The sequence below is a fragment of the Cyanistes caeruleus genome, chromosome 6 (genome assembly GCF_971803275.1).
Source record: "Cyanistes caeruleus chromosome 6, bCyaCae1.hap1.1, whole genome shotgun sequence".
Lineage (NCBI taxonomy): Eukaryota > Metazoa > Chordata > Aves > Passeriformes > Paridae > Cyanistes > Cyanistes caeruleus.
This window is the reverse complement of record NC_141706.1, coordinates 54,952,132-54,968,626: the sequence shown is the minus strand read 5'-3', so window position 1 is coordinate 54,968,626 and position 16,495 is coordinate 54,952,132. Positions and strand designations below refer to the sequence as shown.

General features: G+C 34.0%; 1 protein-coding gene across 24 annotated transcripts in view; it reads right to left on the bottom strand.

Moving 5' to 3' along the window:
- PAPOLA (poly(A) polymerase alpha) overlaps positions 1-16,495 on the bottom strand; it is a 43,325-nt gene that overhangs the window by 15,510 nt on the left and 11,320 nt on the right. For all 24 annotated transcript variants that reach the window (XR_015288267.1, XR_015288269.1, XR_015288270.1 and 21 more), the window contains 10 exons: positions 15,963-16,072; positions 14,007-14,060; positions 11,221-11,332; positions 10,022-10,111; positions 9,788-9,926; positions 8,241-8,313; positions 6,668-6,788; positions 5,685-5,769; positions 1,229-1,282; positions 349-468 (listed from right to left, as the gene is read on the bottom strand). Coding sequence is in view for 21 of the 24 variants with exons in the window: in XM_086893849.1 (XP_086749975.1) it covers positions 349-468; positions 1,229-1,282; positions 5,685-5,769; positions 6,668-6,788; positions 8,241-8,313; positions 9,788-9,926; positions 10,022-10,111; positions 11,221-11,332; positions 14,007-14,060; positions 15,963-16,072 (958 nt within the window). In the remaining 3 variants the exon portion in view is untranslated. The remainder of the gene's footprint in view (positions 1-348; positions 469-1,228; positions 1,283-5,684; positions 5,770-6,667; positions 6,789-8,240; positions 8,314-9,787; positions 9,927-10,021; positions 10,112-11,220; positions 11,333-14,006; positions 14,061-15,962; positions 16,073-16,495) is intronic.

Genomic DNA, 16,495 nt, shown 5'->3' with positions numbered 1-16,495 from the left:
CCTGACGTTCTCCCAGATTCTCAGTGCTTCCTCACAATTAAAACAGCATCAACTAAGTAGCAGTAACTTATACAGGTTGGCAGGAAATCATGCGGTTAATAGAGTTATCAACAAAAATACATTTCCCCTTATTTTCTGATTTAGAGGCATGCTAATACAGAATTAAAGAGTGTCTATTTCACAAATAGTACTTAAGATGAGCTGAGCATTGTTTGTTTGCCTTTAGGTGCTGTCATTAAAAATGAATCCTTTTAAGATTCTATAAAAATGTCCGTTTATTTATTAATGAAATTGTATTTTAGTTAAGTTAGATTCTCCCTACTAAATGAAGAAAATGTGTTTGCTTACTTGTCAGGATTCTCCTTGGGTGCTGGGAATGACTGTGGATTCACATGAGCCAGTGTAATGAATTCGTTCTTCTCCAGGTTTCCAACTAGAATACGGATTTTTGATTCCACCAAGCCTACCCTGTATAAATGTCATTTATTAGCAAGATCTCATTAACAGGAAATAATAGAAGTATCTAACATCATGTATCAGGATAAAATCCTCAATATTCTCCTAACACTAACACTTGAGACTACTAATGAATTAGTGCATAACAGATTAATTCAGATCAATAATATCAGTTAAGGTGTTACAAAAGCTGACAAGGGAAACTTAAGAATGCCCTGCAGCTCTCTCTGCAGCCTGGTTTTACATATGGAATTAAATCCAAGACATAACACATTAAGTAAAAGGCAGTAAAAGAACCACCACATATTCATCCAGTATTCCTTTGGCTTCAGATGATGAATTTTAGAGGTGAAGAAATTCCCAATACCTGCCAATCTTAAAATTTCACAAATAAAAGAACAGAAACATGGGAAGGGGGAATTTTTGTTTTGAGAAAAAAAATTTTCAAGTGACTGAAAATAAACCTCCTCACACTACTTATTTTAAAGAGTGCACAAGACATTCATAAAGTAAACCTGAGAATGATGTTAAGGAAAAATTCAAGCAACAGTCTTCACTCAACATTTTTTCATTTTTACCGTTTTTCAGAACTCTACAATCTTTATTCATTTATTTTTGAAAAGCTGAAGGTCCACTTTCATTCATTAAGAAGACACCTGATACACTAGATACTCTCTTGTGTCTAAGGTTGATGGTGGTAGGAAGGGAGCTGCTGTTTTTGCTTTTTGGTGGGGGGGGTGTTTTGGTTTTTTAAATCTCAAGGATTACTCACCATTCTAGTCGCTGTTTTTCTGTCGGTGCGCTTGCTAGAAGTACAATATAATGCCTTTGGAGATAAAGACAATATGCTATTCTATATGTATTTCTAAAACTAGACATTCAAACCTCAATATTAAAACTTTGCAGTAAACTCTACATTATAAAATACAGATTATTACCTTAAGTATATATCTTACATTAAATTAAGCTTTGTTAAGTAGAAAAAGGGGCTATGTCCCAAGTGTATGACTAAGAGACCTTGAAACATTTTGGAGTTGAGGGCCATTTGCAATTCCACTGTAATAGCAGTGACCTTGATAAGGGGTTAGGAATGTAGTACTGGTTGAAATATTTCAATACCTGATGAGACATGGGATTTAACTGACTAGAAATCAACAGAAAAGTTGTTCACAAACACCTTTACATGTCAGCTGTCTTAGCTGCAACACTACTTCTCAATAGTGAGAAGAGTGGTTAGCACATAAGCATTTGTTCAAAATCCGAAACAACGCTATGAAATGTGGTTTAAAAAATTTGGATCTGCATTTTGGAATTCTCTGAAGACACTTATCTGAAATATTTCATAAGGAATGCTTCCTCTGATGATAATCCTTAAACTCTCAATTATTTTCCAGGATATTCAGTGTATACCCACTGTAAGAAGATTTCAAAGAACCAGGATAAAAAAACAAGAATGGTATTTTAAACAAAGAAGCCCAAGGACAGCAGAACGGGACAAGGTTAGTTTTGAGTTCCTAATGAGGGTACTAAGGCAATCTCACATGCTTACAGGCAGGTTTTTCAGAAGCTTAACTGGGAAGCCTTTAACATGCTAACATCCAATGCCACACTACTCTAATGCAGATATGACATGTTTAGGTACCTTCACAGCAGGATTTAAGGAACAGTAGTAACATAAGAGACTAGTCCCTAGCATATAGCTCATGGAGAGGAAAGCAAGGTCAATGACACTGGAACACTACAGTACAGAGCCCTCTGGTGCCAAAGGCCTTCAAATCACAACAAATCCAAATCAACAGATCAAATTAGCAGCAACATTTTGCTCTACTTTTGGTGGCAAGAGCCAAAACACTGCTACATGCTACAATCCTCTGATTTCAGTCAGAGATTGTCAATGAAACAAAAGAACTGCAAGGAAGAAAACTGCAAAAACTTCTTCCCTGTTCTGAACAATATAGAGATAAAATAACCTATTCATTTCGCATTTTGAAAATATTAACTGCTTCACAAGAAAATGTTATGGAAAAAGATAATAAGGGCCCTCTAATTCTGTATGAGAAGTTACTAATTACTAATACTAGTTTATTCTAAGGAAAACTACACTTTCAGTAAGATTCCTACATCACACACATCACATACTTGCAGAATGTTTCATTCAGTAGGCACAACAATGTCTAAGCTTTTTGTTATTTTTAACCATGTCTGAATTGAAAAAGAAATTTCAAACCTGCAGATATTTGACCTAACTGATTTTTCAGTTACTTATTAAAAGCATCCCTATTAAACAAACTTCTGAAGAACTATTAAAAAAAGAAGTAACTTGGCTATGTCTAAGAGCCTCAACTAGCTGGTAAGCACCTAGAAAAGAACCCTAAACCTTATTTATGAAAAAAGTAAGTGATGATTAACTGTTTTTGCTCAGGTAGTGTTCACTAAAAATGTAAAAATAACAGGATCCAATTTCTCCTCACTAACCTACCAGTTGTTAGTGCTGAGAGGGAATTATTCTCTAGAAATTTCCTACTACAATTTTCAATAAAATTAAATAATTTATGTTAAAACTTAAGATACACTTAGTTTTAAGAGTCCAAGACCTCACTGTTATATTTTGCTAAGACACGTCTTTTTGTCAGTGCCTCATTCATAATTTTATCAAAAGCACATGTGTAATTCAGAAGTATCTATCACTTCATTACACACAAAAAACAGTCTTAGCTTAAGCTTCTGCCTCTCAATGGTAACTTCCAGATCCTGGGTATGATTCTGAAGTATATCAGTTTGGGGTTTTGTTTGTTTCGGGGCTTGGATGTTTTCTCACTGTCTTCCTTTAAGCATTTTTTTCATAAAAATTATCTGATGTAGATAGTATGGAATTATAAAACACCATTAATACAAGTATTTCTAAAAAAAAAAATTAAGAGTCATATTACTTTTTTTGGGGAAAAAAAAATGCCAAAAAAATCAAAAACACCAACTTAGAACACCTGCACATGTTAATTTCAATTTTTCTTTATTACCTGCCTGGGAATTATACTTTTATTCAGTACTTTAAAGTCCTATAAAGCCAAGAACTTGAACCAGCTTTTCAAAAGTTGTATTTATATTCTACTTATTTGGCAGAATTCTCTCTTTTAACAACACAGAAAGAATATGCTAAAGGTCATTAAATGAGTACTATTTCTCTCGAAACACTGCTCTCTCAGTCTTAAGCTGTAACAATTTCATTTCTCATACAACACTTCAAACTCATATCCATTTGAAATTCTTGTCACTTCCCTGTAAAACATCCTATCTACATGCTCTTTGTTGTTGCTTTCCCCTTCTAAAAATTTAAATCCACACGAAGGGCAGCTAATACATGTTGCAACTCCCTAACTCCAAGTAATTGCTGACATTTAAAAAGTAAGAAAAAAAAATAAAAGCAGATGTCCTAATTTTCCTAATTTCTAATCTGCTCCTACTATGCAGGTATGCAGTAGCCTCTAGATTTCCAGTCACACATCACTGAGGTTTTACTTTAAACACGGCAAAAGTGCTTACAAACAATAGATATTCAGCATCTAATTGCTACTGAGAGTGATAGAGAACTGAAGCTGTGCTTTCAGAGAGTAAAACAAGCGCTTTTCTCAGAGCAAGGATCAGATGTTCTCTTATCTGGCAGAGCATTACACATTGCGATGAATTTTAGTAGAACATGACAAGGCATCTACAATTTAAACAGAAGAGTGTGAAGAGGGGAAGAAATTTCAAAATATTTATCTTTTAGATGGAGATCTGACCAAGAGAGCCAGATTTACTGCATACAGATGACTACATGTAATTATTTACTTTGTAAAGGCTACTAACCAAACTTGCACAATTAACCTAGTAAGGGAAAACAGAAAAAATCCTGGGTAATTTAAATTAAAGCAGGCTCCATAATACTATTTCATTTTAAAAAATCAAATTAGAGCAAAGACATCTTGTGCAAAACAGAAACCCTGGATATATAATGTTGAGCAAAAGCTTTTATTGCTACACCTGAAAAAATGGCTTAAGCTGGTACACAAAAAAAACTGCATTAAAATGGAGATTATTTCAAATTACAATAAATGCTTCCTAATATTTTCTACTTTTGAAAGAAACAACGATGTACTAGGAAACTTATTAGCAACTTCTTGAGCAGAAACTGATTTGTCTGCAGCCCATTTTTTACTTCAAAAAATAAGATAATTTAACAGTGTTTTTTAAAATGTTTTAAATCTTAACCTACAAGGAACAACATAAAAGCCATCCAAATGTTTTAAAGCTTTTATCATGCAAAAGGTATAGAAACAAAACACAGACACATTATGAAGGTCATCAGTCTCTTTTAATGGGGGAACTGTATATTTCAATCTTGTTTAGATTAGTACAAAACCAACCAACCACCCAACACAAACAAGTGTAAAATATATTTGATTCAAGAAAAATGGGTCTCCAATTTCAACTGAGGGCAAAGAAGATGTAGTCCGTATTTTAATAATCCATATTTATTATAAAAATACAACTTTCAGCAAGTCCGTATACATTTAACAAGCTTCTGCCCCATAAGCATATTACTAGAAACCCTAAGAGTGTGAAGTATGAATTTCAGTATTTCTCTCAAAGACATTACAAAATTAGCAAAGCTAGGTGTGAGTTAATAAAGATCCAAAAGCCTTAAGCTTTAATGAAAAAAAAACTAGTAATAACTAGTACAAGTGGTAGTTAGTCAACACAATTGCAAAGATATCTTTTATTATTGGAGTAAACTGTTGACTATATTGACAGAAGAAAACACACAGTTTCAAGTACTTATTCACCTTCAGAATAAGTTCTTTTAATGTCTTTTTTCTTGGGAAGACCCATTTTTAGAATGCTTACTGAAGAACTAAAGAACATTTCTATTAGTCAAACCAGATGAAACTTCTTCAATGTTATTGGTAGCATATCAATTCTAGAGTTAACTGGTGACATTCTAATTATCTGGTCAGGGACTAACTGGTTTTAGGAATACAGGTCTAAGACACGAAATATACCTGAAGAGATGATATACTTTCCAAGAGAAAGGACAGCAGTGTATTCTCTCTCCGATGCTATAGAAAAACCCTAACAAAACACGTTTTGGACATCTAATGTATGTATACTTATGAGCCTGTGCTACAGAGCATTATGAGGTAGTTCAACTGATAAACTTAAAATATTCTGCCATGCCATAAAATACATACTTGTACTTCTGAAAGAAGTTTGGAGCTTCAAAAAGTTTGGACCACTCTGCCTTACTCAGCAAAATTTCATCTGTGATAGCAAGACCTAAATTATAAAAAAAAAAAAATTTAAACTTTTTTTAAAAAATACAGTTTAGTATCCAGAGTACAGACAGTTTATTAACTTAGCAAAAATTACTACAAATTATTTCCTCCCTCTAAATTCACAGCAATTTATAATTCAGTCATACTTTCACTGGTCATTAATTAAACAAATAATGTTACTATAAAAACATCATAATCTGTGTAGAAATGTAAGTTAATTGATCAGACTGATTATTTCACGTATTTTTATTCTGTGGTGTAACACAACTCCATTTAGTTTTTTGCATATGCCACACTAACTATTCAGTTCAAAGACAACAGATCCTTTTCCTTATAATATTTGAATCACATCCTGCGCAAAGCATTTTACAAGGCAAAGTTACACTGAGACAATAAGGTACCCCTCTGACTAAGAAAGCTACTTGTAGCTGCTCCCTGCATCAAATCTACTTCTTGCTTTGATAACCTCTTATCTGCTATAATTATTCAAGTACATTACTTGAATAAATCCAGAAGACTCATCTTCAAGAGAGTTTATTATATTAAGCCTTGAAACAGGCATCAAGTGGAACTACTATTGCTAATTCTTCATGTAACATGACACAAACTAAGCCACTGAAATAATTATACCATTAGTTCCGATTTTCACAGCACAAGACATTTTCTTTCACTACCTTCAGTTTCTAAGAGTGAAGGACAGACCTGCAGAAGGATCTAGTAAGTTTGCTGTGTTAAGCAACATTAAGCGTAACAGGCCAATTTCTACATCCCTCAAAACAGTCTTGTGTCAAGAAGCTTTTTGACATCCACCCACCTCCCCCTTTCAAAGCATACTAGCAATGAAACTATTTTAAATCTGTCTGAAAACATCTATAGAAAGAGCATAAGATAATACTTACCTTGTTTAAACTCCTCAACCATGACCATCCGTGTGGAAACGGACACATTGTACGTAGAGTTCTGCTGTGGGTATGCTGGTGTAATTATAGGCATAAGATGGTACCTATCACTGGGGTTTACCTACATATAACAACAGCCAATCAGTTTTCTTCAAGCATACACATCAGTTAACAAATTTGGATTTCTCCCTTTACTACAACCAAGTTTTAAGTTCTAAGAGACCTTAGTTTTCAGACCAAGAGTACAGAGAAAGTTTAGAAAACAAGAATAATGCTTTCACAAAGGACATCTTTCTGAGCGACAGTGATGTGGGAGGGCTGTAAACCTGTCAGCACATCAAGATCAAGTTGCAGGCATTTCTAAATCCAGAAATGGCAACCAAACAGAACAATTTCCCTCTTTAATAGAAATTAGTTTGTGATCACATGAAACCAAGGACATCTCATCACATATGTGCACCTTCTGCAGAATGACTGTCTTCGGACCTTGCGAAAGGTAGTTTATTTCTGTAACACTACTGAAAACTAAGAGCCATTTTAAGAAAAAAGGCTCTATGCAACCTGACAGAAGCATCACTTGCATTAACGTACTTTTATTTAACAGCAGACAGGGTAACAAAAAAGAAAGGACACAGCATACACACGCAAAGTACATTAAAATATCATTAGGGTAACAATCTTGTAGAAGGTAAATAAAAGATAAATCCCTGCCATTAACTTAGCCCACTTTGATTAACTACTTCAACAGTTCCCATCACTGACTTCAAACCTCCTATCTCAGGAATAACAGACTCAAGAACATGTGTGCAACTGTTTCACATATTTAAATGTGAACTTTTGTCAATCAGAAAAAAACAGATTTGAAGTACAAAAGGGAATACAACTCAACCTCTGATGCTTGTACTATTCATCAAAATAAAGATTAGTTGAATATCAATCGTACTATGATTGACAAACAGCATTGAGCACGTTCATATTCTGTCCTATTGAAAGCTCACAATGGGAGCCATGCATCTGCTGCAAACTATTCCACTGACTGAAGGACAATCATGCCCAATATCCTCCATGTAAGTGCTACAAAGATGGAGATCAAGTATTATAAACAATATACAAAACAACTAGAAGACTTCAAGTTATGATCTTCCTTGGTGCAAAATGAAAAGACACTTTACTACAGCTATATGGAACCAAGCCTATCCAGCTGTAACTTCCACTGAAGTGAATTCAAGATACTTGCAAAAGTAACAGGCTTTAAATAAGCAAACTATTTTAAGATTACCAATTTTCCAAAAATGTCTCACTTTAAGACATAACTATTTATGCTGAATTTTATTAAGATCACTTATGCAAAAATTGGGAGATAAAGTACATTGTTTAGCAAGTGTGCTTCAAGCGGTCAATTCAGAAAATTAAGGTAAGTGTTCTATAATCAGGAGAATTAAGAGTTTACTTACGAAGATATAAGACCACAACATTAAGTTCAATAAACCCAAAATGAAGTTCACCTAGAATTTTTTAAGCAACCGAATTTATTGTACAGTGTGACTTAGAGGGGAAAAAATAACACACTAACCCTTGGGTCCCATACAGGCAAATTAAGATTGCATTCTTCTGGCTGTTTCAATAGCACTGGATTTGGCCATTCCCTGTTCAAAAAGATTGTAGCACTGAATAAGACTATTGGATACAACCATGTATGTTACACAAACAATACTTTTGAATGTGATCCTTCTTAAATCTGCTTTCAAAATTAAAGCACCATTTCCTCATGACTAAGCTGATCTAACTGGGGTTGCTTAAATAACCTGTATTGCTGAACAACAATAAACTGCAATTAGCTTCTCCAGGGCATCAAGGAATTTCCTGTAGTCTTGAAGGTTTACAACCACTGGTTTAGATAACTAATTTAAACTCCTCTAAAGTCTTCCTGAAATATACCAATCAAAGAGAAATTTCTCTGTGAAGATTGACATTGGGTCCATCTTCAAGCTAGCTGTTTCCTGGACAAACTACAGAACAAACAGCCAGCACAATTACAGCATATAGCATCATTACAAACCGTATGTATTAAAACAAAGTTATAATCAAGAAAGGAAGATACCTCGTTGAATGAAACACTAAAATAGTAACATTTGTTCTTTAAAGTTATCTTACCCCCTGAATAAAAGTTACCTTCCTATAAAGAGCAGAAGTCAGCTAATTTCTTGGAATGTGTACATTATGGTCCTATGCTATGCATGTACAAACTGGAGAGAAGTCCAAGAAACACGTTAAAAAGAGATTGCAACCAATTCCCCTCTATTACCTTAGTGTGGCAAAATATTACTAAACATTACATACCTCAAGGAGGCTATAAAGCCTATGAATGCAAGACAGTGAAAGTGTGCAAACTGTATTCACATTAAGAAGAAAAGACACTATACTTGGAGTAAAGCAACACCTTAGTAAATGATTCTTAAAGTCTGTCAGTGTCTCATGAAGAATACAAGTATCCAAACATGGGACTTTCAAGAAAAACTGCATTTATTTGTAATCTGCAGAGTTCACCTTTCTCCCATTTGTCCTAAATTTACTTGGAATGTTCCCATCAGAGTTATTCAAACCATCTTTCTGAGCTAACTAGCTCAAGAGTATGAAATAGCATTCACTGCACACTGACAAGATTAAAACCCACATTTTTGCCATTGGTTCTCTTAAATTGCATTTAAGCTATGTGCCTAAACCAGATACTGGCATACTTCCTTTATCCATTATCCCAGTATCTAATTAAAAGACTTTAAATTTTGGGGTACATGCTACTATTTTGTACTATATAAGTATTTTATCTGAAGAGTATTGTTGAATTAAAAAAAATACTTGAGAAAATTTCAATTAAGAACTGGGTGGTTTTGGTTTGGATACTTTAAAAACAAGACATGTTGGATGACTTACTGAAAAACTAAGCTGACAATTTCTTGTGGCAAGAACAATGCTTCCAATTTATCTTAATCTGGTAACAGCTGAAAATGGTACCATAAAAACAGGACTAAAATTTAGTGTCTACAAACAATTTTATTTTAGTTTAATCTAAATTAAAAACAAACCAAAAAAAAAGAAAAAAAACACAAAAAAAAAACATACCATTTAGAAAATACCAAGAAAAATTTATGTACAAGAGTTGATGCTATTGCATTTGGATAAAGCTGGCAAGTTCTTGCTACTAGCATAGCCCAGGAAACACCGCCAAGGAAACCTAGTATATTGGAATAGATGTTGTGGCCTGTGGATCGAAAAGGAAAGAGACAAAAGGAAAGAGATGTCAGTAACCAGAAGATGTAGTGAAAACTTCACAAATTTTGGAATAAAACTGCTTACGTTTTGCCCACAATTTGATAGCTCTCAGTGTTAACCTGAAGTTGTCAATGTTTGGTACTAGATGCAGAATTTCATCGGTTACCCGGCAACCTGCAAAAGAAAGAATTAATTATAGTTGTTGCATCCAAAGTTTTTCACTTGTTTATTCTCCTCCACTGTCAACACTACCAAACTTTTTAGGTAAGTATGCTAGAAACTCATTTCATATTCTGATCACTTTTGTTTTGGATTAGGAAGCTTAATATATTTTCATATGTCTTTTTTAATTTTTAGTCTTCTATGGCTATACTCCAGTAGGCAATTCATGAGCACTTGACTACAAACCTGCCAGCCATCGGTAAAAGCTTTAATTTATAATAACAGGCTTTATTATTTTTTTATTATATTTAATATTTTATTTATTATTTAAAGGCTGAAAATAATAGCTTTTAAACATACTAGCTGTACTGCTATTTTGAGAGCATTATTTTCAGACTGTACCATTATAGATGGCAATATTAACTGCTTGATTTTCGAGGGTTTGTAATAAAGAATAAGTAGTATTTCATTGTTACTAAGTAGTTGCAGAGAGCTGTTTGCAAGAAAATAGTATTATCTAAGACAACTTTTAAAGTAAGAAACAACTATAAATTCTAGAGATTGTATAGATGGGAATTTCACGTAACAGTTTAAAGCAGCTGTGATGATCTCAAATTCCTCGTGCAAACATGCTCATTTTCCCTATCAAGCTGCAGCCAGGCTGAAGCCACTACCATCCTGTACATAAATAACCATTTTTTAAGCAAATGTATTATAGAGCAGTTAAAGGTTATATGAGCTAGTAAGCTACTAAAGAACCGACCTCAAACTGACACCATTTTGATATATCCAGTATATCCTGAAGCAGTTTCATGTATATTTATGTAAACACAAATTAAAAAACAAACACACATCTTTATTTACAGAAACAGGTAATGCTCCACACAAGTATTGCAAGTCCCATTAATTTCTAGAACTATATACAAACAAACCAAGAGAAAAAATCATAAATAGTTTAGACAACAAGCAACAACTCCAGAAAGATATACAGAACTGGTAATAACTTTATTTCCAGATACGGAGTTACTGTATTTTCAGTTAAAGCCACAACTACAGTATCAAAGAACTTAGGATAGTTATTTAAAGATTAGACAAGTTGATGTGAAGCAGGATATACATACCATTAAGACTTCGTATGCATCTAATGTCTAAATTTTTAAGTAGGCTGTCATCTCGTAGATCTAAGTCTTCAGGAATAGTTTGCAGTGCTAATCTTGCAAACAAAATATCAATCTTAAGAACAAAAAAAGAGGTAAGACATTAGAAAACTGTTCTTCTGTAGGATTCTGTAAGTCATTTTCATTAAGTTTACTAATAGCAGTCATGCTAGTACAAAGGATCCCTTTACAATATACATAGTAACATCCTTCACAGACACCTAAAGAAACACTTTCAGATGCTTCATCTATCTTAGGCCTTTTTTTTTTTTTCAAAAGGATAAAAAACACATTTAGATTAATATACAATCAGCCCCCACACACACATATTCTGTGATTCCATGAAAATTACCATGTAATTACAGAAAGAGTAAGATACCTTTCCCCATCCCTTGTAAAGCACATGTGTAACTAGTTGACTCTATGTAAGACCAGTATCTATGAAGAGTCTACATACCTGATTACAGAAACTGTTCTGAAAATTCAGCAAGCTGCTGAGCAAGTGTATACATTTTGAAACTACATCCAATTTCATTGCTATTACTTCTGCAATACTTAAACATAACACATTTCCTAGGCCAAGAAGATCTAAAATACTATTCAGTACTGAGTTAGTTTTGCATTGCCCCACACACAAGGACACTGCATAGTGCAGACGTCAGTTTGCCTTTCCATCAGTCAGTTGATGAGAACATCAAGTGCATATCGGCAGACTGTCTGCAAGGCAACAAAAAAGGCCCTTCACCAAATGAGGCTTTTAACAAAAGTGGTTATCACTTGACCTACAAGACAGAATATTGAGTACTATTGCACCAAGAACAAAACTGATTTAGTTACATTAAAATTATTTCAGATTAAGTGAAGCTGAAGACACAAAGGCTTTTTGTAGGTACTTAGAACTTTGCATCCATCCATTTTAAACTATGAACCCCTTCTCCACATAAAAGTATTTCCAAAGTATTCAATGAACTTTCTATTTCAAAATCCTTAATAGCTGATCTTATCAACAGTATATATTACACACAGAAGTTCCTACTTGAATCAAAAGTACTACTTCTCACTGTAAAACAAGTTCAAAATTACCTTCAGCTTGAAATTCTGCTCTGATCTCTAGAAGGTCTAGTACCTCTAAAGATTCAAAGCTCATTGACATTTATTTTCAAATAAAGAAATTAACAGTCTGTCTTATGTAACTGAGGGAGAGGTAGCTGACAATCAAATACAAGTACTCTACAAAGAACAAAAAAATTAAGAAAGTTGTTTATTTTAAACAAGAACATAAAATGGGCACGTAAAAACTTATTGTCAGAATTTTTTTAAATTTTAATAACAGGATCACCATAAAACTAAAGTCCTTTTCCTCAGTTCTCCCTTCTGGCATGTTTTGTCTGGGTTAGCAAAAGGAAAATCAAATTAAAATCTTTTAATACTGATGTAGCTGGGCACAAACACAGCTGTCAGAAACTGTGGCCCAACAACACTGGTATATACAAAGAGTGTGCCTATGATACAAGAAAAAGAACTCTTATGCACTGCCAGCAACATGAGTTAAGTCTCAGTAATAAACCTAAGCTCATCGAAGTCCATTATAAATTACTATACAGGAACAAGATGTTAATTTTTTTAGAGGAAACAGTCCTTTTTTTTTCCCCCTATTTGGTCTTGTATTTCAAACTTTGTTTTTCAGAAAAGAGAGACAACTTCAGCTGGAATGACTGGATGAAAAAAAAAACCAAACAAAAAACCCAGCATACAGAACCAAACTGTTCAGAGGACAGCTATGTCAAGTTTCAAGATCTAGAATGAATACCTAAGCTAAGTAAACAGCAAACAGATTCTCCAGAAAAATGCTCCTTAATACTCGATTGGACATATATGGTATATATGCATATGGACATATTGACATATGGACAGTATAAAACAGCTAGCAGATACAAACTCTCAGACTGAGGGAGAAGAAATTGCCAATCTTGTGTACAACACTACAACATGACATTTGTCAGATTAGCATGGGAATGAATTCCTTCCCCTCTGTAAACTAACCTTCTTGTACCCACCAGTTACTGGTTGACATAATCCAACAATAAGTCTCATTAACTGTGTGTATAAACAGTTCATATGTTTATGTCTTGAAACCAAAAGAAGACAGTTTGACTATGTAACAGACTGAGAATAGAGTCTCTCTTGAAATCACCATTCCTGTTTCCTTAGCAAAAATCAAATTAAGCAAGTTCAGTGCTCCAAGACAACTGATCCATCAGGCTACAGCCACCAAAACCATTGTTTTGGTCATGTGTTTATAGACACATTAAGAGATCAGGACAGAAGGAATACCCAGCTTGCCCTCTGCAGTTCACTTTTGAGAACTAGATAAAGACCACAGCTTTATAAAATTCTGAAGCCGCATTATTTACAAACAAAATTTCTATCAAATGTTAAGTCTAAATAATGTCTATACTGGTAGTCTACTGGTCAGTAAACTAATCAGTAAACTAAGTGGGCAGCAGAGCCAAAAAAAAAAAAAGGACAGGACGATATTCTGCATGCAGTTTTAAGTCCATCAAAAAAAACTTGTTCCAATCTTAAATCTCCACTGTGAACTACACAACTAAGGACTGTTCACAAAACCTTAGGTGTGAGCTTTGGAGAGGCACTTTAATAGCATGGCTATTAATGAATAATGTTATTAAGATATTAAAAACTTTGTTTTAATCACATTCTACCAAAACAAATCAAAATAGGATCTTTACCTCTATTCCATCAAAACAAAGTTTAATAACTGGGACAAAAGCTTCTTCAACAGCCTGGGGGGGAAAAAAGATGCATTTTATTTTCAATATAGAGAAGCTTTATAAACAATAGCTACCAGGTCTAGACAATCATAATTAAATGATATTTATATCAATGCTTTTCTCTTTTCAGGTTGATTTTTGTCAGCAATATCTTTCTCCACCACTGAGAATTTATGCAGCTACTATGTGTAGCAGCTCTCTAGATGTTAATTACGATCCAAACTTGTACCAACCAACTGTGATGGTGCTACCCCAAGGTCCAGCCCTCTTTCTCCCTACACATGAGACACAATCAAGCATCTTTTACTCCTCACAAGTATCTCTAAGTATTCCCAAGTCTAAGCTATGGTGATTCTTGCTCTAAAAGGTCTATTATTTCTGCTTGTAGAGTTGGTATAAGAAATGAGAAGACTGTGTAACTATGCAGCCTACATCACCTAAAGCAGTTGCAAATCACCAGTCTCCAGAGACCAAGCATGTTTTAAAAACGTGGTCAATAATATAGTATTCTAATTAACAATATCACAATGAAACTATGGAACTTCACGTCTCCTCTGGAATTACCTATGAATATCATTGTACTGAACTGAGCATCTGAACTGAATGCAGATCTGCAGCACACTGTTTTAGCAAAAGCAAAGAATGCTGCCTGCCTCCAAATAAGAAATACTCTGAACTGTTGGAGGATAAATTGTTCCAAGAGCATTTCAGTTCTTATCAAGAAGAGGAGACAACATTACTGTCCATGCTAAAACCTTAGTTAAGGTTGACTTAACATTACTGGTTGGCAGGATGGATCGATCCTAAGGAAAAATCAAATTCTCAAGTGTCTCACTCACTCCAGCAACCACTAAGAAAGTCTGTTCCCCTAAAGATGTAGATGTATAAACCCCTCATACTAGCTGGAATGATTTAAAAGTATTATGACATGCTAACATAAAGGTTATTTGCATCACTGCAGAGCTACACTGAATACCATAAATATGTTGCTGCTAAATCAACTACATTACCTGGAGTTAGAGTTTACAGCAAAGTTGAATGGAAATCTGAAAATCTGAATCCTCTCAAATATCACATGTCAACTTAAGATTACTAAATGTGTTCAGATAATAAAGCCTTAAAAATAGTTGTTTCACTGCATATAATGTTACCACCAGATGTTTGCACTACTCTGGTAGTTACCAACTACAGGGTGCATAAGTTGGAAGAATGCTGCAGAGACAGTTGAATTTATTTTATGAGAGCAGGACTAAACCAAAGACTTGCCAGCAACTATCTTCATCTAAAAAAAGAAAACGGAGCAAAGAAAATCTACTCTGAGCCAATTAAAGCTCCCACGAGTTGACTCAGAGAGGTGTGTCAGTGAGATATAACAGAAACAAAATACTCCATTACTCAGTCTTCCACTACTCCAAGGGAAACCTTCACCTTTAGAAACTAAAAATCATGCACAAGACACAAGAAATATAGCTTAGAAACAAGACACAAAAATATAGCTTCCCTTTTAGAAATGCACAGTTGACAGCCAGTATAAAAAGTTTAGTTAATATCAACCATCATTACTGTTTATATAAGCATGAAGTTACAAAAAAGAAGCATAAAAACTTCATTAAAACCAAACAAGTTTGGTCCCGAACTCTGTCAAGATAACATTTATATTTTGCCATACTAACACACATCCTAGGAGATCATTCTGCCACCCAAATTTTAGAGTTTATCTGTTAAGTGAGATCACAGAAAATTCAGAAGAACCTCTATTTATTTCAACTCTAATGACAGGCTTTGCCACAGGTTAACAAGAAATCCTTTGCAAGTCTTAATAGCAAAGTTTATTTGCTTATTTAAAGCATCATTTTTCACTACTGAATTTTCCTAATCCTCAGGTCAGCAAGCTGTACCAGGTGTTTCACATACCCTCAGATCTTTCACTTCTTCTTGCTGTTTTAATTTTTCATAAAAGGATGTGAAAAAATCACTTCTTTCAACATGTCTTGGTGCAACACACAGGGCATCAATATCAGCACCTGAAATTGTTAATTAGCAGAAGGCAATTACTCAATAATTCACATGCATGGAATGCCAGCAATAGACATATTTTTATTAGTAATTAAGTAGGAAAATTTAGTTTCTCATCATGTGGAATGGTGTTTTTTTGAAATACTAAGTCAAACCAAATGAAAAAAATTCATGGCAATTAAGCATACAGAACACATACATACACTCTTGCTTCAACTGTGGAACACTTGTCATTTTCAAAGAACAAAACATGAAAAGTTAAGTATACAACTTCCTCTATCTTTAAATAATTTTCAACTTTTTCGTCTGTTTCTCAATCCATGATGAAAACATAATATGGGAATATATTCATTTTGTTTAGAATGAAGACTAGAGATAGTTAACCAAAAAAACTAAGAAATCTAACATGACCTCAAAATACAGCAAAATCA